This window comes from Delphinapterus leucas, chromosome 2 (genome assembly GCF_059928025.1).
Source record: "Delphinapterus leucas isolate spDelLeu-1000000601 "Yukka" chromosome 2, BTC_Dleu_Yukka2, whole genome shotgun sequence".
Taxonomy (NCBI): Eukaryota; Metazoa; Chordata; class Mammalia; order Artiodactyla; family Monodontidae; genus Delphinapterus; species Delphinapterus leucas.
The window spans coordinates 143,612,050-143,632,548 of NC_143130.1; the positions used below are offsets into that span (position 1 = coordinate 143,612,050).

The 20,499-nt window shown below is 39.9% G+C and overlaps 1 protein-coding gene across 1 annotated transcript in view; it reads left to right on the top strand.

Annotated features, from left to right (window-relative positions):
* Window positions 1–8,727, top strand: part of RHOJ (ras homolog family member J) — an 84,750-nt gene extending 76,023 nt beyond the window's left edge. Inside the window, exon 5 of the mRNA XM_022570420.2 lies at window positions 4,826–8,727. Coding sequence (XP_022426128.1) covers window positions 4,826–4,972 — 147 coding nt within the window. The 3' untranslated portion in view covers window positions 4,973–8,727. The remainder of the gene's footprint in view (window positions 1–4,825) is intronic.
* Window positions 8,728–20,499: the final 11,772 nt, after the last annotated feature.

A 20,499-nucleotide genomic window follows, 5' to 3' on the forward strand; every position in this document is an offset into this window, starting at 1 on the left:
TTATTTATTTATTTATTTGCGGTACGCGGTCCTCTCACTGTTGTGGCCTCTCCCGTTGCGGAGCACAGGCTCCGGATGCGCAGGCTCAGCGGCCATGGCTCACGGGCCCAGCCGCTCCGCGGCATGTGAGATCTTCCCGGACCGGGGCACGAACCCGTGTCCCCTGCATCGGCAGGCGGACTCTCAACCACTGCGCCACCAGGGAAGCCCACCCTGTGCCTTTTTTATTGCTGTTCCCACTCTTTGTCTTAGCACCTGTTTCCCCCTGGATTTTTAACTTGCACCAAAAAGCAGCAAAACTGCTGCAAAAATCCTGTCATCAATGCTCATGGAGTCTTTAGTACCCTCCCCCTGACCGCAAGAGTCACCACTACCTTCCTTGTTTTGTGTGCCGGCCATTTCCTCTTTCTCCCATGGTCATTAGAAATCAGTCACTTCACCGCTGGGGTCTGGGCTACAGAGGTGAGAGACAGATAGCCCCTGCCCTCAAGAGACCCACAGGCCAGAAGATGAGAGAGACAGACAAACAAAAGTACACCAACTGAACAAATACAACAGAAAGGTGTGCAAAGGGCTGAGGTAACAGAGAGGAGAGAGTGATGGACACATTCAGGGGAGGAGGGTTCAGAGACGATTTCTTGGAGTAGTTGAGAACTGAGCCAGGTTTACAGGATAGGAACAGGTTTGTCAAGTGGACAAAGTTAGGGGACTGGGGAGACGAAATTCCAGATAGGGAGACCAATACATGCAAGTGATGGGCCAAATTTCACCCACAAATGTTTTGATCAACACACACAGGTATTTTTGATGTGATTTAGTGGTCAACATTGAACAATTTGGAAACTTTATGTAAATGTACACATTTCTAGCTTCTTTAAAAAAAAATCAGTACATCCAGCAGCACTATCCAGCATTTCCTCATCAACTGCAACTTTTCAACAGTCTTTTAAACAACGTATGTACCCTTCAGTAAGCCACAGTCCCCACCACTCCATAATAACCTACACTCAAGCAGTGCACTCACATTATCCACCCTTGGATTGGCGAATTCTGCCAGTTCTTGAAAAACACATCAGCAGCAAATGCACGCAGCCTGGAAACCCTTCTCCTCTTTCAGCAATTTGGTCATAATGTTGATTTGTTGAGATGGAAATTCTCTCACAAGCTATTCGGCTCCTTTTCCTTTGCCTGGCTCTCAAGTTGCCCTCTCGCTGCGTGTACGCTTCCTAGTTCTTAAATAAGAAATAAGGAACTTCTCTGCTACTAGCCATTCCTTAAGATACAAGCCCACTCTGTTCATTCTACTGACATGTCTTCTCTCCATTTACAGGAACTGCCTTACTTTTCCTTCTCTGCTTCTCTCACTACCGTCACTCAGCCCATAACAGCATCTCCATTTGTTCGTTAGTTTTGCTCTTTCAAACATATTTCTTTACACTTGCTAGAGAGAGCACAACAGAATGGTTAAGACTCTGGCTCAAGAGACAGACAAATTCAAATCTCTGCCATTTTCTTAGTTGTGAGGACTTAGAGAGTTTACCTAACCTCTCTGGACATCAGTTATCCGAGCTGCAAAGGAGAATGGTGACAGACTTACCTCCTGATTGAATGAGCCAATGTACCGTGAGATCTAGCTCAGCAAGCTAGAGTTGTTGAAACTGTGTCCATTCAGACACGTCTGCAGCTGGGAAGACCTCTCCACCTTTACTCTTTCCAGTTATACCTTATCTTGTTCTAGAACGTGTCCCACCTCCGTGAGGACCATCTGGAAGAAATACTAGGTTTTCTTCCACTTGATTGGTCATTGTGAATTTGTTTGCCTGTTTTCTAATTTCTTCTTGTCGGACTCAAAATGTTCTCTACACCTCTGAAAAATTTCCCAGCATTTGAGACAATAAGTTTTAGCTATTATAAAGTTAGCAGGGAAGTGTTCTCTCAGTTTACATTTCTCAATCTCCAGTTTGTTCTTGAAAACATATCATTTTGGTAAAGCATGTCCCAGACTGCTAGCATGTGTATCTAAACAAAGATCTGTGAATCCTGAGCGCATACAGATGTGTTCTAAATATTTGACTGTGTAGACCACTTTGCTCCAAAAGGCAGATGAAGTTGCTGCTGTAAGAGAGGCTGTATTTCCTTGGGATGGTTTTCCATTTTGCATCTTTGAGGCCACACATTTTTTCTTCAGCAGTCCCTATAACATGGCTGTGCCTTTTCCCTGAACCTGAATAAATTCTCCTCTCTGACCCTCAGAGCCCTTGCACCATGGTTAACAATACTCACCTCACAACTGGGTTCTGGTTCTCACACATATTTCCCAAATCACACCCAAAATCTGTTTGCTACTTTTCCTGGAACTATCAGTACAAAATAATGTTATATTAACCCAGTTACACAATAATGCCTTGCTCTGCTGTTTCATTATCTTCAGAAATGTCTGAATTGGGAAAGACAAGTTTGGACTCCTCCTGCACCATCAAAAGACAAACTCTGACACGCTGTCAGCAGCACTGTGGGGTGGAGGGAGAGGGCGGGGGAGGGGGAGGCCGAGGTGGGGTGGGGGAGTGAGGGGGTGGGGAGAGGGGACAGGAGGAGGAGAGAGTGTGCTCGCCCATCTTGCAGGACCAGACAGTCCAGAACTCCACATGTGAGCCCAGATCAGCCCAGCTCTCCTGTAATTTCCAGAATCAACTGAGGCTTGTGATCATTAGTGGGGAGGTATTCCAGATAGAACAGCCCCACAGTGCTTTCTGTGTATTTTTTCAAGATGACTGACAAGAGCCAGCACATTACAAGCACTCATTCAGTTGACACATTCACTAGATTTGTGTGCTTTTCACATGTGTTCGTATCAAATACTGAACACAATCCCAAAATGTAACAGATGACATTTCAGAACATTATTAGGAAAATTTTTTCTATCCTTTATCCCTCTCTTGCATTCAATTGTTTTTAATTATATAAAAAAGCCATATTCTAATCCAGACCATGGTCAAAACGAAACCATAAAATAAGTTATCAATATCTAACATCTTTTCTTTGAGTATTTTCCTTTGACTCATACAGTAACCATTAACCATACAGGAAAAAAGCAAGTGCCTAATATCTGGATGCCACCAGAAGAGTTTTACCTCATGCTTAGCTTTCTTATCTGTGGACTTTCAAACAAGTGGGCAACTTCATTTCATTAACTGTCAGCTTGACCAGCTTCTTGCAGTGTTGAGTGACGAGCGTCACAGTTTCCATCATGGAACTAGGAAAAGAACACACATCAAGTGACACAGATTCTAGGTCTAGATCATTTACTTTCTAGTTGGATGTCCTTAAACAATACATTTCACCTTCTGGGGCTGTTCCCACTCTATTCTAAGCTAAGTCACCAGTCCCTTTAATCCACACATTGCAAACTGGCTGGTTGCTGCCAAAGACATCCCACATCAGCATCTTGCTTGACCCATAGAGTGTTTTTCAATTGGTAAATATTAACTAAAATCCAAATGTCCAAGTCCTCTTGAAAAATACAGAGATGGCAATGATGAACCAACGTTCCTGCCTGGCAACAGTTGCCTAAGCCGAGTAGACTACCAGCTCTGGAGGGGGTGTTTACTTCACAGGCCACCACAGACTCTACCTCTCCCTGTTGTCTGGCACCAGCCCTGCTTTACTCAGTTACATAAGCTACTGGCCCTAATCGGCATGTGATTTTGTTACCCTGTTTTAGTCATTTATCTGTTGTTGGTTTCCAGGAGCTCACCGTCCAGCCATCCTCTTCTGAATACACTTTAATTTTTCAAAGTTATTCTTATAATATAAAGCATATAATAGAAGCATTTCTCCAGATATCCTTAATATTAAAAGGTCCACATCAAACTGTTAGCTCATATTGAGCTTGGGAGCAATTAAAACCCCGGGTCTCCCTCACATGAATTATCTCATGAAGTTGATCGCCAACTTCTGGTCTGCTCTACCCTGCAATTTTTTTAATGAGAATCTATGGCTCTGGCCTGAATTTTTATATTTCTCATAGGGATCTTGTGATTATCAAATACATCATAATATGAAATCATCAAAAGCTTTGAAACAAAGCCCTAAGCAAGCACAAAATATTTCCTCATTTAAATACACATAGACTGTATACTGATAAGAAGGGTGTCTGTGTCAGTAAATGCATTTTATGATTTTTATTTTTAGTGTTTTGGAGTTTAACTGCTTAAAAATATGCCTTTTAATGTATCTTAAAACTGAATAATATGACCAATCAGATATTACTTTGCCGAGAGATACCTTTTGTCAGAAGAGCATTTTAATCAAGAATGACCTATAAAACCGTATCACCCACTCTCTTTCTATGTGCTTTATTAACAAAGTTGACACCTTGCCCTACTATATACAGAAGGGAATATGTTTCACTCGCACCAGATTTACATGTTCTGCATACAAATGAGGTACTAAAAACAACATCATGTACCCTGTTGTTCACAATATATATTTAAACCATATCACTGGTTTGAATCCTCTCAATTTTTATATTATTTATATTCTTATATTTAGGAATAAATGGTTATGGATCACTTTCAGAATTTGCTGCTTATCAAAAGCACTCCACAATCATTTATTATTAATATCAGAAAGCAAAAAATACAAAAATACCAAAAATCAGGATAGCACATGCAAATTGAAATGCTGAAGAAAAAGACATGATCCAAACCATCCCCCAGGCTGTTTGTGAGACAAGCAGCAGCAGCATTGGCTGCGCAGAGGGCAGACACCACTGTGCTTTTCTCTCTTTTTCTCCTCTCATGCCTTTCTCTCTTTTGTGTTTAAGATTGGAGCACAGTGCTACTTGGAATGCTCGGCCCTGACTCAGAAAGGTCTCAAAGCCGTTTTTGATGAAGCGATCCTCACCATTTTCCATCCCAAGAAAAAGAAGAAACACTGCTCCAAGTGTCACAGCTGCTGTTTAATTATCTGAGGTAGCTTGAGACCCACCTCCACCCCATCTAAGGGTAAGAATGGCAGCCAACCTCTGAGACCCAGCTCAAGCCAAAAGGAGGGCATGACCAGAGAGGAAGTCTCTGACACCGAGGCTTGCTCCCCCGCCCTGTGAGCCTTCCCAAACACAGCGCACTATCAGCTAACTGCCACATCCTCCCTACCAGCCAGAAGCATCCATGTTGCACACTCTACGAGAATGCTGAGCCCGGATTCCAGCCAGTGTCACTGCTGACCACGTAGGAAACAAAGTCAAAGGCCATCTTGCATTTTTTCATCGCCCCCTCCAAGAACATGAAGCTGATAGGAAATCATCACAGGAAAAACAAAAAAAAGAACTCAGTTCCTGTATTGGTAGCCTTACTTGATGTCTTTTACAAAACATGGGAATACAATACTAACCTTTCTTTTCCCTGAATCTGCTGTTCTACTATGTGTCTTACATTCATTTGTATTATTTTAAGAAATTTACTAATTTACCAGTTTACTCAGGCCTTATAAATCCACACCAAATTAGCCTAAAGACAAAGGATTTTATATCCATTCCTATTTCAGCATGTTTCTACCAAAGCTATTAAAACCAACACGTACCTCTGAATGCCTGACTGTAAGGAGATACAAGAAAATGCTGAAACTTTTGGAAATATATGGAGCCATAATTTTTGAAACTGATTGAAAGAAAACACCATCTGAATTATTGCAGGTCCACATTTTTTGCCTAAGATTCACCCCAGATATGCTTACGTTGATAGGTAGCCTTATTTTTTCCACATTATATTGTGATGGAAAATTGCAAATGAACTGTGTTTAAGAGAGTAGTATTTCTGCTTTTCAGTCAAACTGATTGGGGAGAGAATGTGGCAGACCTATATTTTAAAAGATTCTTTATTCAGCAAAGTGAACTTTCCTGCTCCCTCCCTTCCCCATTGCATGCCCCTCTCCTTTCTCGATTTCACACTCTCTCCCACACCCAATAATAACTTTATTCCAAAGAAGGATCTGGCCATGGGGCATGAAAAAGTTAAGTGTTTAAAAGTCCCCAAAGCTTAAGCAAAGTGCCTCAATTTTCCCTCTCACTTCAACTGAAAGTGCTTCTCTGTTTGCCCATGGGAGCTCCCATTCTTTTTAAATGATATTTTCCAAGTACAACTGGTACTAAAATATTGCCCCTCCCTATTTCCTGTACTCATTGTCCCAAATGTGTATTTCAGGGCTAGATCCATGGGTACCAAGCTCAGGATCCCCTGCTTCCAAAATGGTATGCTCCATGGAACAGGGACTTTGGCCTTGGGGAAGTGACCCTTCCAAACATCCAGGGATTCTTGTATCGCAGAGTGAGTTATTTCCTAGCTTTTAATTAGAGACTGTGAAGACTTCTAATTAGTCTTATTTGCTTACAGTTACTCTGGAAACACCCAGGTAGGCACTTTATTTTTTATTTCAATTGCATAAGCAGAGTGCCTCTTTGCAGCATGAAATTATACAAATTTTTGTTTAAGAATTTCCAGATTCACACTCCTGTTGGAAAAAATCCAGTTTTCCCAGTTCCTTCTGCTCCTGGAGGAAGCACATTAAAAAAGAAGTGTATGGTGTGGGTCTTTTCTGTTAAGACCTTCCATGAAACCCCCTCAGTTTTGGGGGTTTTGTTTGTTTGTTTAGAATTTTTGAAGTGTGCTTTCCCTACTACATTTCAAGTTTTATTTCCCTTCTCCCCTATCTAGTTGCTAAACATTTTCTTGAACACACACACACACCACAACCTAAAAGAAAATGGGAGTTTTGTAAGTCAAAGCTTGACATTTAGAGAAAACAATGACTTTCTCTCTTTGTAAATGGAAATCAACCATGTATAAACTATAACTCTGCAGAGGTTATGAATTCATCCTTTACAAACAATAATGAGCATTTAGCCCTATAATAAATGAAGTGCCGTTAGCTGGTTTTGTTACGTTATTGTGTGGTCGCGTCTTGCTAAAGAGCCACTCCTCACATCTCATTGATGTGGATGAAAAATTTAGAGCAGTATGCTTGTTCCGCCAAGGAGAATTTTCCAGATGTGTGCATTCAACAGGTGAACGGTTCCCCAGGCCATCACCTCCCTAATGGGCCACAGAGATTAACTTGTTCGTGGTGGGAGATCTCTCTCTCACCTGGAACCAGAACCTGGAGAGAGACTGTTAGTGTCTGTGTGGTACACAGGCTCTTAGCAGTCTTATGAGCTAATTGTTGAATAAAATAATGAAGAACAAAGCAACCTAAATGTGTTAATGTCATTCCACCAAATTAATCATGTATTCCCTGTTTCATGGCGATTGGTAGTTCATTTCACTTTTAAAAAAATGTTTTCTGCCATAAGATTGAATAAAACTATATTCTGAAACCAAAGATAAAAAGACATAGAAATCTCAACAAGGATCCTTTAAAGGTCTACACTATCTTCCGAAGTCAAGAAGGGGCAGCTGATCTCCATTGGAGGGTGGAGTCTTAACTTTTCAGAGACAGAAGAAGCTATAGTCCAATCCCTTCATTGTACAGATGAGAAAACTCAAGCCCAGATGAGTTAAAAGAGATATGTTGCAACAAAGCTGGGACAGATCTCAGCTTTTCTGCTTCCCATCCTTCAACGCCATACTATAATCTATTCATTATCAGCATATTACGTTGGAGTTTTGTAGGTGTATTACCAGAGTTATATCTGTTTATCCTATAGATCCTAGCCACATTTCAAACACATGGCATGGACCACTATAATAACATGTTCCATCAAACTAGTAATAACCTAGAAACAAGAATCTGATCTACATGCTAATATGCCTAGAATCCGGAATATACAATGTAATGTAATCTCAATCTAATGGCTTAATCAAGTAGCTAGTTTGACAGATTTTTTTTTCAGTCAGATGGTGGGTTGTTTGGTAGAATTAATAGACTCCTTTGGAAACACAAAAGGACTAAGACACAAGTCAGAGCCGTGTTAACAGGAGAATTCTGGGCTGCTTTCTGCCAAGTAAATTTATATTCAAAGAGCAATTACTGAATGCAGTAACTACATCCACCCTAAACCAGGCAGCACTAAACTGGGAAATCAAAAACTGAGTCATACACATATGAGAGGATGAGAGATTTGGTCCTGAGACTATAATAATAATATGTTTGATCATGACATGCAAAGAACCATTTGAAAGATTTCCGGTCTATAAGAGAGGTACCAGATGAAGTGGCTGTAACCATACACAACTTTCATAGAACACCAATAAGGAAATAATATTCAAATGGTAGTAAAGAGGCAGTCACAACCACATTCACAATTTTAGGAGAAAATTTTAAAAAGTTAACCCAGAATTTGAAGCCAACAAAAATATCATCATTAGGAGTGTTGGTTCCTATGAGCAATAACCGCGCAAAGTAGAGAGTTTTCAAGAAGAAATATTTGACTTGAGGTCAGCCTTTAAAGAAACAGTATTGCATTCATAAAGGCAAACTCATCCATAAGATCAGAGTGGAAGATTAAAAATCAAGGTTTAACTTTAAAGGAATGTTTGACACCATGCTGGAGATAATTAACCATTTATGTCTTCATTTTTAAATCTACCCCTACATTTAGAAGCCAGATTGCAAAATGTGCATTCTCTTCAACAGAGAGAACCACAGGTCGTCAGCTATTCTCGTGAGTCATTGAGTAGGCTGCCCAAGTACAAATAAGGAAACTCAAGAAAACATTTTCATTTCAAGGACCATTAGAAACAGAAAAAAAAAAGAGAGAGAGAGAGAGAGAAGGTCAGGGAAACCGAATTTCTTGCAAAGAAAGTTAGGTACTTTTAAACAGGAAACATTTAGAGAATGGAGAAAAAAGCTATAACCAAATACAAGGCAAAAACACATAGCTGACAATTCTCCCAGGGAATTGCTAACCTCTGACTGATCTCTAGAGGCATAGGGAAGAAAGCAGGATAATTCATATGAAGAGCATTCCATGTTTCTGGGTATCTAAGCAGAGTCAGCCAACAGAGTTAATCGTGTGATAATCCTAGATAATTCCACCTCGTGATTCATTAAAAATGGATAGGGGCTCCCCTGGTGGCACAGTGGTTGAGAGTCCGCCCGCCGATGCAGGGGACACGGGTTCGTACCCCGGTCCTGGAAGATCCCACATGCCGCAGTGCGGCTAGGCCCGTAAGCCATGGCCGCTGAGCCTGCGCGTCCGGAGCCTGTGCTCCGCAACGGGAGAGGCCACAGCAGTGAGAGGCCCGCGTACCGCAAAAAAAAAAAAAAAAAGGATGAAATGCTGGACAGTGCTCTTTGGGTCTTAAATAGCAGTGCAGGTCATCCCCTTCACACCTTCTCTGCCAATATGGAGCAGGCAGTCAAGGGAAACTTACTGAGAAATATGAGTGAATAAATTATTTTGAAAGTTTCCTTGAGAATGAACGTGATTTAAAACCTGCAAAGGATGACTGTGGGATATCTGGAAAGACAGTTACTTGTACGAAGGATATTTATTTATCTTGGCAGAATATCTCTAATTGCATTGAAAATGCACAACAGCATTGCCTTCCTAAAATTAAAACATTTCTAAACTGCAAAACAAAATAAAATGTACAACAGCAATAACGGAGTACCAAAATATGAGATAAAGCAACAATTCATGGTGTTTCCATGGTCAACAAAGACCAGAAGGGAAATTAAATCTCCAAGCTCTACGCAGAGGCACATCAGGCATTAGAGGCTCAGCCCTGCTCTTTGGAGGTCTCTTGGGGTTAGGACAGGAATGAGTCGAGGAGGGTTTGGCTCATCTGTGAATTCGGAGGATGCAAGTTCAGTAACAGTTCTTGGCTTTTAACTTCTACAGGAAATTAGAGGAAAAGCTGCATGATTAGTCTTGGTCACAATCTATGTTTTTTTTCTTCTTAGGGAATATTATGTTAAAATCCAGAGTCATTTTGTGCATGTTTTAAACATGTTCTACCCTGGTAATTTCATTTTATTCTGAGTTCTGCAGTGACTCAGAAACTTCATGATACTGTAGCTGGTGTGATTTTGTTGTATTTTCAGTCATGTCCTCCAAGCCTCCCAGTATATGCAGTTATCTTTGATGAACAGGACCTGATCAGTGTTTCAGGGGATGTGATGCCTGGGGTAATCTGAGGACAGAGCTGAGTCTCACCTAGAAGCCATAGTAGCACACTTCACCTCCCAGAGACCCTGAACAAGGCAGTCTTTTGAGTTTATGTTAATTCTTCGGAGAAAAAATAGAAACTCTTTCATGGCAGGGTGGTACGTTGGGGGTAGCTTTGTAAATATGCACCTAAAAGTATCACCACCTGCTATTTTTTAAATCAATTTTTGTAAGCAATCAGATTTTTTTCTCATAGAGAGGCTGTGGGCAGAAGGCTAATGAATTCTACATTCTCCTCATCACCTGGTTTAAATTGCTTTTTACTGAGTACACAGTAATTGCTGTTTAAGTACATCTCAGCAGAATTTTATCCCAATGGAAATGGTCCACCCTCCTCCCCATGTAATCTCTATAGAGGAAATGATAGACAAGGGGAGAATGGCTGACCCGCTCATGGATTGCCTTTCTTACAATCTGCTTCTTATGTATTCTGTGTATACTTTTCATAATTAACGGAATATTATTTCATGTACTCTAACCTTGCGGTTTATCTTGTGCCATGTTCTTTTAGTTCATTAAACTGTCTTTTTTTTCCTACTGTCATTTCTGGGTTATCTGAGGGTGTCCCTACCAGCCACTCAAGAAAACTGCCTTCCCCAGGCCTCTGTTAGAACGGGAAATTTGTTACTCAAAGTGTAGTCTGGGAACTAATAGGATGGGCAATACCCAAAAGATGGTTAGGACTATAGAATCTCAGCCCCAGGCCAGACCTACTGAATCTGAAGCTGTATTTTAATAAGACCCCCCAGGTGATTTATGTGCACATTAAAATTTGAGAATACTGGCCTATGAGACAACAAAAAGTTTATCATCAGTCTTTACACCCAAATATGTAGCTGCCAAGATGACGAAATCACCAGCTTCGCCTGTCCCTCTGATGCTACCTTTTGGGTATTCCTAAGGCTAATATTTGAGCTGTTCACATTTACTGGATGAATAAACAGGCTTTCAGGAGTCCTTTCTTTTACTTGTCATGTGTTTCCCAGCTGCAGAAACAGCATATTTTGGAATCAAAAGCAGAAAAGCAGCATCTGGTTTGAAAGATCTGATAAATCTAAAGTACTTCTTTTCTGAAAGTCTTTCTGGTGTTTCTAAGGGAGAGGAAAAATACCCTCCAAAATTATTTTCCATGAAGAAATAAGAAAGAGACCAGTGTCCTTGTCCCCAGACTGAGGCACTGCAGCCCCCGCCTCTGCAGGAGATCCTCCAAAACCGGCAGCCTCCAATCATCCAGTCACCTAACATTGATAATTCAGGCAATCTGCAAAAGAAGCTTGTGCCCTTCATCACAATATTAAACTCCTACCTAGCCCACAAGTCGAAGAAGATGAAAGAGGGAGGCTGGATGTGAGCTGATGGGCTTGTCGCCTGAACGACTGCCCAAAAACTACAGGTTCCCCAACCAGGGATAGAACCCACACCCCCTGCAGTTGCAGCACAGAGTCTTAACAACTGGACCAGCAGGGAATTCCCCCGATTTACAATTTCATAGGATAGTAGGGGCCGTGTGGCTGACAGGGTCTTGGTGCTCCAGCCAGGTGTCAGGCCTGTGCCTCTGAGGTGGGAGAGCCAAGTTCAGGACATTGGTCCGCCAGAGACCTCCCGGCTCCATGTAATATCAAACGGCAAAAGCTCTTCCAGAGGTCTCCATCTCAACGCTAAGATCAAGCTCCACTCAACAACCAGCAAGCTACAGTGCTGGACACCCAATGCCAATCAACTAGCAAGACAGGAACACAACCCCACCCATTAACAGAGAGGCTGCCTAAAATCATAATAATCATAATAAGGTCACAGACACCCCAAAACACATGACCAGATGCAGTCCTGCCCACCAGAAAGACAAGATCCAGCCTCATCCACCAGAACACAGGCACCAGTCCCCTCTACCGGGAGGCATACACAACCCACTGAACCAAGCTTAGCCACTGGGGGAAGACACCAAAAACAACGGGAACTACAAACCTGCAGCCTGCGAAACAGAGACCCAAAACACAGTAACTTAAGCAAAATGAGAAGACAGAGAAACACACAGCAGCTAAAGGAGCAAGGTAAAAACCCAGAAGACCGAACAAATGAAGAGGAAAAAGGCAGTCTACCTGAAAAAGAATTCAGAGTAATGATAGTAAAGACGATCCAAAATCTTGGAAATAGAATGGAGAAAATACAAGAAACGCTTAACAAGGACATAGAAGAACTAAAGAGCAAAGAAACAATGATGAACAACACAATAAATGAAATTTAAAACTCTCTAAAAGGAATCAGTAGCAGAATAACTGAGGCATAAGAATGGAGAAGTAACCTGGAAGATAACACAGTGGAAATAACTACTGCAGAGCAGAATAAAGAAAAAAGATTGAAAAGCATTGAGGTCAGTCTCAGAGACCTCTGGGACAACATTAAATGCACCAATATTCGAATTATAGGGGTCCCAGAAGAAGAAGAGAAAAAGAAAGGGACTGAGAAAACATTGAAGAGATTATAGTTGAAAACTTCCCTAATATAGGAAAGAAAACAGTCAATCAAGTCCAGGAAGTGCAGAGAGTCCCATGCAGGATAAATCCAAGGAGAACCACACCAAGACACATATCAATCAAACTATCAAAAATTAAATACAAAGAAAAAATATTAAAAGCAGCAAGGGAAAAACAACAAATAGCATACAACAGAATCCCAATAAGGTAAACAGCTGATCTTTCAGCAGAAACTCTGCAAGCCAGAAGGGAGTGGCAAGGCACATTTAAAGTGATAAAAGGGGAAAAACTACAACCAAGACTACTCTACCCAGCAAGGATCTCATTCAGATTCCACAGAGAAATTAAAACCTTTACACACAAGCAAAAGCTAAGAGAATTCAGCACCACCAAACCAGCTTTACAACAAATACTAAAGGAACTTCTCTAGGCAGGAAACACAAAAGAAGGGAAAGACCTACAATAACGAACCCAAAACAATTAAGAAAATGGTAATAGGAACATACATATCGATAATCACCTTAAATGTAAGTGGATTACATGCTCCAACCAAAAGATATATGCTGGCTGAATGGATATAAAAACAAGACCTGTGGGCTTCCCTTGTGGCTCAGTGGTTAAGAATCCACCTACCAATGCAGGAGATGTGGATTCAAGCCCTGGTCCGAGAATATCTCACATGTTGTGGAGCAACTAAGCCCATGTGCCACAACTACTGAAGCCCATGTGCCTAGAGCCCATGCTCTGCAAAAAGAGAAGCCACTGCAATGAGAAGCCTGCATACCACAACGAAGAGTAGCTGCCACTCGCAGCAACAAAGACACAATGCAACCAAAAATTAATTAATTTTTAAAATAAAAGAAGACTCGTATGTATGCGGTCTACAAGAAACCCACTTCAGACCTAGGGACACATACAGACTGAAAGTGAGGGGATAGAAAAAGATATTCCATGCAAATGGAAATCAAAAGAAAGCTGGAGTAGCAATTTTCGTATCAGACAAAATAGACTTTAAAACAAAGACTCTTACAATAGAAAAAGAAGGACACTATATAATGATCAAGGGATCAATCCAAGAAGATGTAACAACTGTAAATATTTACGCATCTAACAAAGGAGCACCTCCATACATAAGGCAAATGCTAACAGCCATAAAAGGGGAAATCGACAGTAACACAATCATAGTAGGGGACCTTAACACCCCACTTTCACCAATGGACAGATCATCCAAAATGAAAATAAATAAGGAAACACAAGCTTTAAATGATACATTAAACAAGATGGACTTAATTCATATTTATAGGACATTCCATCCAAAAACAACAGAATACACTTTCCTCTCAAATGCTCATGGAATACTCTCCAGGATAGATCATATCTTGGGTCACAAATCAAGCCTTGGTAAATTTAAGAAAATTGAAATCGTATCAAGTATCTTTTCCGACCACAATGCTATGAGACTAGATATCAATTACAGGACAAAACCTGTAAAAAACACAAACACATGGAGGCTAAACAACACACTACTTAATAACCAAGAGATCACTGAAGAAATCAGAGGAAATAAAAAGAAACCTAGAAACAAATGACAATGAAACACAGCGACCCAAAACCTATGTGATGCAGCAAAAGCAGTTCTAAGAGGGAAGTTTAGAGCAATACAATCCTGCCTCAAGAAACAAGAAACACCTCAAATAAACAACCTAACTTTACACCTAAAGCAATTAGGGAAAGAAGAACTAAAAACCCCAAAGTTAACAGAAGGAAAGAAATCATAAAGATCAGATCAGAAATAAATGAAGGAAATGACAGCAAGATTCAATAAAATTAAAAGCTGGCTCTTTGAGAAGATAAACAAAATTGATAAACCATTAGCCGGACTCATCAAGAAAAAAAGGGAGAAGACTCAAATCAATATAATTAGAAATGAAAAAGGAGAAGTGACAACTGACACTGCTGAAATACAAAGGATCATGAGAGATTACTACAAGCAACACTATGCCAATAAAATGGACAACCTGGAAGAAATGGACACAGTCTTAGAAAAGCACAACCTTCCAAGACTGAACCCGGAAGATATAGAAAATATAAACAGACCAATCACAAGCACGGACATTGAGACTGTGATTAAAAATCTTCCAACAAACAGAAGCCCAGGACCAGATGGCTTCACAGGCGAATTCTATCAAACATTTAGAGAAGAGATAACACCTATCCTTCTCAAACTCTTCCAAAGTATAGCAGAGGGAGGAACACTCCCAAACTCATTCTACGAGGCCACCATCACCCTGATACCAAAACCAGACAAAGATGTCACAAAGAAAGAAAACTACAGGCCAATATCACTGATGAACATAGATGCAAAAATCCTCACCAAAATATGAGCAAACAGAATCCAACAGCACATTAAAAGGATCATACACTATGATAAAGTGGGGTTTATTCCAGGAGCACAAGGATTCTTCAATATATGCAAATCAATCAATGTGATAAATCATATTAACAAACTGAAGGAGAAAAACCATATGATCATCTCAATAGATGCTGAAAAAGCTTTTGACAAAATCCAACACCCATTTATGGTAAAAACCCTCCAGAAAGTAGGCATAGAGGGAACTTACCTCAACATAATATAGGCCATATATGACAAACCTACAGTCAACATTGTTCTCAATGGTGAAAAACTGAAACCATTTCCTCTAAGATCAGGAACAAGACAAGGTTGTCCACTCTTACCACTATTATTCAACACTGTTTTGGAAGTTTTAGCAACAGCAATCAGAGAAGAAAAAGAAATAAAAGGAATCCAAATCGGAAAAGAAGAAGTAAAGCTGTCACTGTTTGCAGATGACATGATACTATACATAGAGAATCCTAAAGATGCTACCAGAAAATTACTAGAGCTAATCAATGAATTTGGTAAAGTAGCAGGACACAAATTAATGCACAGAAATCTCTTGCATTCCTATACACTAATGATGAAAAATCTGAAAGTGAAATTAAGGAAACACTCCCATTTACCACTGCAACAAAAAGAATAAAATACCTAGGAATAAATTTACCTACAGAGACAAAAGACCTGTATGCAGAAAACTGTAAGACACTGATGAAAGAAATTAAAGAGGCTACAAACAGATGGAAAGATATACCATGTTCTTGAATTGGAAGAATCAACATTGTGAAAATGACTCTACTACCCAAAGCAATCTACAGATTCAATGCAATCCCTATCAAACTACCAATGGCATTTTTCACAGAACTAGAACAAAAATTTTCACAATTTGTATGGAAACACAAAAGACCCCAAATAGCAAAAGCAACCATGAGAAAGAAAAACGTAGCTGGAGGAATCAGCCTCCTGGACTTCAGAATATACTACAAAGCTACAGTAATCAAGGCAGTATGGTACTGGCACAAAAACAGAAATATAGATCAATGGAACAGGCTAGAAAGCCCAGAGATAAACCCACACACATATTGTCACCTTATTTTTGATAAAGGAGGCAAGAATATATAATGGAGAAAAGACAGGTTCTTCAATAAGTGGTGCTGGGAAAACTGGACAGCTACATGTAAAAGAATGAAATTAGAACACTTCCTAACACCATACACAAAAATAAACTCAAAATGGATTAAAGACCTAAATGTAAGGCCAGACACTATAAAACTCTTAGACAAAAACATAGTCAGAACACTCTATGATATAAATCACACCAAGATCCTTTTTGACCCACCTCGTAGAGAAATGGAAATAAAAACAAAAATTTAAAAATGGGACCTAATGAAACTTAAAAGCTTTTGCACAGCAAAGGAAAACATAAACAAGATTGAAAGACAACCCTCAGAATGGGAGAAAATATTTGCAAATGAAGCAACTGACAAAGGATAAATCTCCAAAATTTACAAGCAGCTCAGGCAGCTCAATATCAAAAAAAAAAAAACCCAATCCAAAAATGGGCAGAAGACCTAAATAGACATTTGTCCAAAGAAGATATACAGATTGCCAACAAACACATGAAAGGATGCTAACATCACTAATCATTAGAGAAGTGCAAATCAAAACTACAATGAGGTATCACCTCACACCAGTCAGAATGGCCATCATCAAGAAATCTATAAACAATAAATGCTGGAGAGGGTGTGGAGAAAAGGGAACCCTCTTGCACTGTTGGTGGGAATATAAATTGATACAGCCACTATGGAGAAGAGTATGGAGGTTCCTTAAAAAACTAAAAATAGAACTACCATACAACCCAGCAATCCCACTACTGGGCATATATCCTGAGAAAACCATAATTCAAAAAGGGTCATGTACCAAAATGTTCATTGCAGCTCTATTTACAATAGCCCAGAGATGGAAACAACCTAAGTGTCCATCATCGGATGAATGGATAAAGAAGATGTGGCACATATATACAATGGAATATTATTCATCCATAAAAAGAAACGAAATTGAGCTATTTGTACTGAGGTGGATAGACCTAGAGTCTGTCATACAGAGTGAAGTAAGTCAGAAAGAGAAAGACAAATACCATATGCTAACACATATATATGGAATTTAAGGGAAAAAAAATGTCATGAAGAACCTAGGGGTAAGACAGGAATAAAGACACAGACCTACCACAGAATGGACTTGAGGATATGGGGATGGGGAAGGGTAAGCTGTGACAAAGCGAGAGAAAGGCATGGACATATATACACTACCAAATGTAAGGTAGATAGCTAGTGGGAAGCAGCCGCATAGCACAGGGAGATCAGCTCGGTGCTTTGTGACTGCCTGGAGGGGTGGGATAGGGAGAGTGGGAGGGAGGGAGACACAAGAGGGAAGAGATATGGGAACATGTGTATATGTATGGCTGATTCGCTTTGTTATGGAGCAGAAACTAACACACCATTGTAAAGCAATTATACTCCAATAAAGATTTTTTTTAAAATGGCCAAGAAATAAAACTCTTAAGTGTAAAAAAAAAAACAACAAAAAACCATCATGTACCGCAATGTTCTTTGCAGCTCTATTTACAATAGCCAGGACATGGAAGCAACCTAAATGTCCATTGACAGATGAATGGATAAAGAAGATGTGGCACCTATATACAATGGAATATTACTCAACTATAAAAAGAAATGAAATGGAGTTATTTGTAGTGAGGTGGATGGACCTAGAGTCTGTCATACAGAGTGAAGTAAGTCAGAAAGAGAAAAATAAATACTGTATGCTAACACATATATATGGAATCTAAAAGAAAAAAAAATGGTTCTGAAGAACCTAGGGGCAGGATAGGAATAAAGACCCAGATGTAGAGAATGGACTTGAGGACACAGGGAGGGGGAAGGGTAAGCTGTGATGAAGTGAAAGCATGGCATGGACTTATATATACTACCAAATGTAAAATAGATAGCTACTGGGAAACAGCTGCATAGCTCAGGGAAATCAGCTCGGTGCTTTGTGACCACCTACAGGGGTGGGATAGGGAGGGTGGGAGGGAGACACAAGAGGGAGGAGATATGGGGATGTATGTATATGTATAGCTGATTCACTTTGTTACACAGCAGAAACTAATACAACATTGTAAAGCAATTAAACTACAATCAAGATGTTAAAAAATAAATTAATTAAAATTTTAAAAAGAAATAAAGATTTATATCATGTAATGTAAACTTATAAAATGAAGATAAAACACATTTCTGAGGCATAAAATTTTTAGTAAAGCTTTGTTGTTCATTGCTTAAGACAATATTCTAGATAGTGCTCTAGAGGCCAGAGTAAGGATTGACTATAGCTTGTCCTCTACAAAGGGCATCTCCCAGATTTATATCTTTATTGCCCTAAGCACAGACCAGAGTTTTTATCACTTAACGTATATTTTACTGAACATTACAGGGGACCATGCTTTGTTCACCCCACCCATACCCCACCTTGTGTACAAGAGCCCTTTAAAGATTGAAAAGTGTACACATACACACACGCACATGCACACACACACGCTTAAGCCTATTATCTTATTCAAATTCCATTGTTGCTGCAGAAGTTCTGAAGGAAATCATACCTACCTTCAAACAAAGAAAGAGCACAAGGATTACCACTTCTTTTGTACCTACAAATGGCTACGAATTTTTTAGCTAGGGTATCAGTGATTCCGTCCCAGAATAAGAACCTGATGTCATTGTGCAGGTACCATCACTAAGGGACCACTTCCTCTGAGAAGGACAACCTTCTGCCCCCTAAAGCTCTGACTCTGGTCCTGTCAGTCGGCTGTTCCTTCATGCTTGAGGCTGCAGGAAAACACTTGGGTCCCAAGATATCCTTAAATTGGGTACAGCTTTTAAAGTGGGACAGCTTTTACATCTGGGAGCAGCTTGGCTACCCAAAGTGGCTAGCATTCTTGGAAGAATTTAGTCAAATCCAAAAACAAAGTCTTACCAAAAATGATTTTCATTATTGCAAATGTACCGTTTACTTCTTGGTCATAACCACCAGTGCAAGGTGCCAAAAAGTGCTTCTTACCCCAGGGACTGCACGTCCGTCCTCCTGGAGCCCTGCACCTCCACCCATTCACTCCCTTCCCCAGGCTGCAAAATAAAGCCTACTTTTTCTTCTTCATAAGAAACTAATAGGACAGGAAAACTGGCATCAACAATCAATCTCTCTTTAAGAATCCATTTACTTATCATTTTTAAATGTTTGATTCCCAGTCCCTTTATTGCAACAGTAAAACAAAATCCCAGTCCAAGGAATCAGAAAGCCCTCTACTGAATTAAGCACACTGAAATAATCAAGTGCCGGAGAAGAGAAGCCCCCTGATCAGAGCCCACTTACTTCTACTCCACTGATCTGCAACTTGCAGCGTAGAGACAGGCATGGGGGAAATTATGGTACATTAGTTCCTTTTGGTTTGTCCAGAAGGTGGCTCAGATTTTGTTCATGCTGAAATTTGGCACCAGTTTCAACTGGACTTTCTCATTAACTAGTGCTTATGCTTCAATGGGGAGATTTTCAGCATTCGCTTCCTAAGCTTTTCCTAACAGGAGCCAAAAGCTGAGCAAAATCTTCCTCTTAAAAAGACAACATATTTTTAAATGCCGGATGTCTTAATTCCACTCAGTAAAATTGGTCCCCCCAAATATTTTAATTTTGATATGCAGATGCCAAGAGGATAATGGAAGATGGAGGCTCAGAACAGCCTAGAAGCTTAGATCACCTTCCTTTGAGGATGCACCTCTCCATATCTTGATAATCTCTGCATGAGCAACAGAGTGAGACCAAGAAAGTGTGATCTGTTCATGCATTTCCTGTGGAAAGAAGTTGGAAACTCAGAGGATTAAATTTCTATTTTAAGTGCATAATTCTGCATGTGTACTTCAGAGAGATAATGACTAATAATAATTCATCAATATCCTTTATTGTGTATATAGAGAGTTTAAGTGAATAAATGCTCTTTCAAGTGATTTTAAGTTGTATAATATTATTTGTGACTCAGGGATATTTATATTTATCCCTTGCTGGTAATCATATATTCAGCATCACCAAAAAAAAAAAATTACCATTCTCGTCTTGGTAATGTTGATATTCTTTGTTGAAGCAAAATGTTTTTTCTCTTTTGGGGAAGGTTGTGTGTGTGTGTGTGTGTGTGTGTGTATTTGATTGATTGTTTGTTTGTTTGGGAGAGGTTGTATTTGGGGTTTGAATGACTTTCCAGAAGCCCCAATGGCCCACACTCAAGGTCAAAGCATATAATTGATCTTGTGTATCAGGAAGCTTTTTTTTTTAAAACTCAATTATTCAATATGCTAAAGAAAGACAGCCAGGGGAACTTAGAGCCAAAAATAAAGCCAAAGAGCTTAGGAACTGTTTGCTCT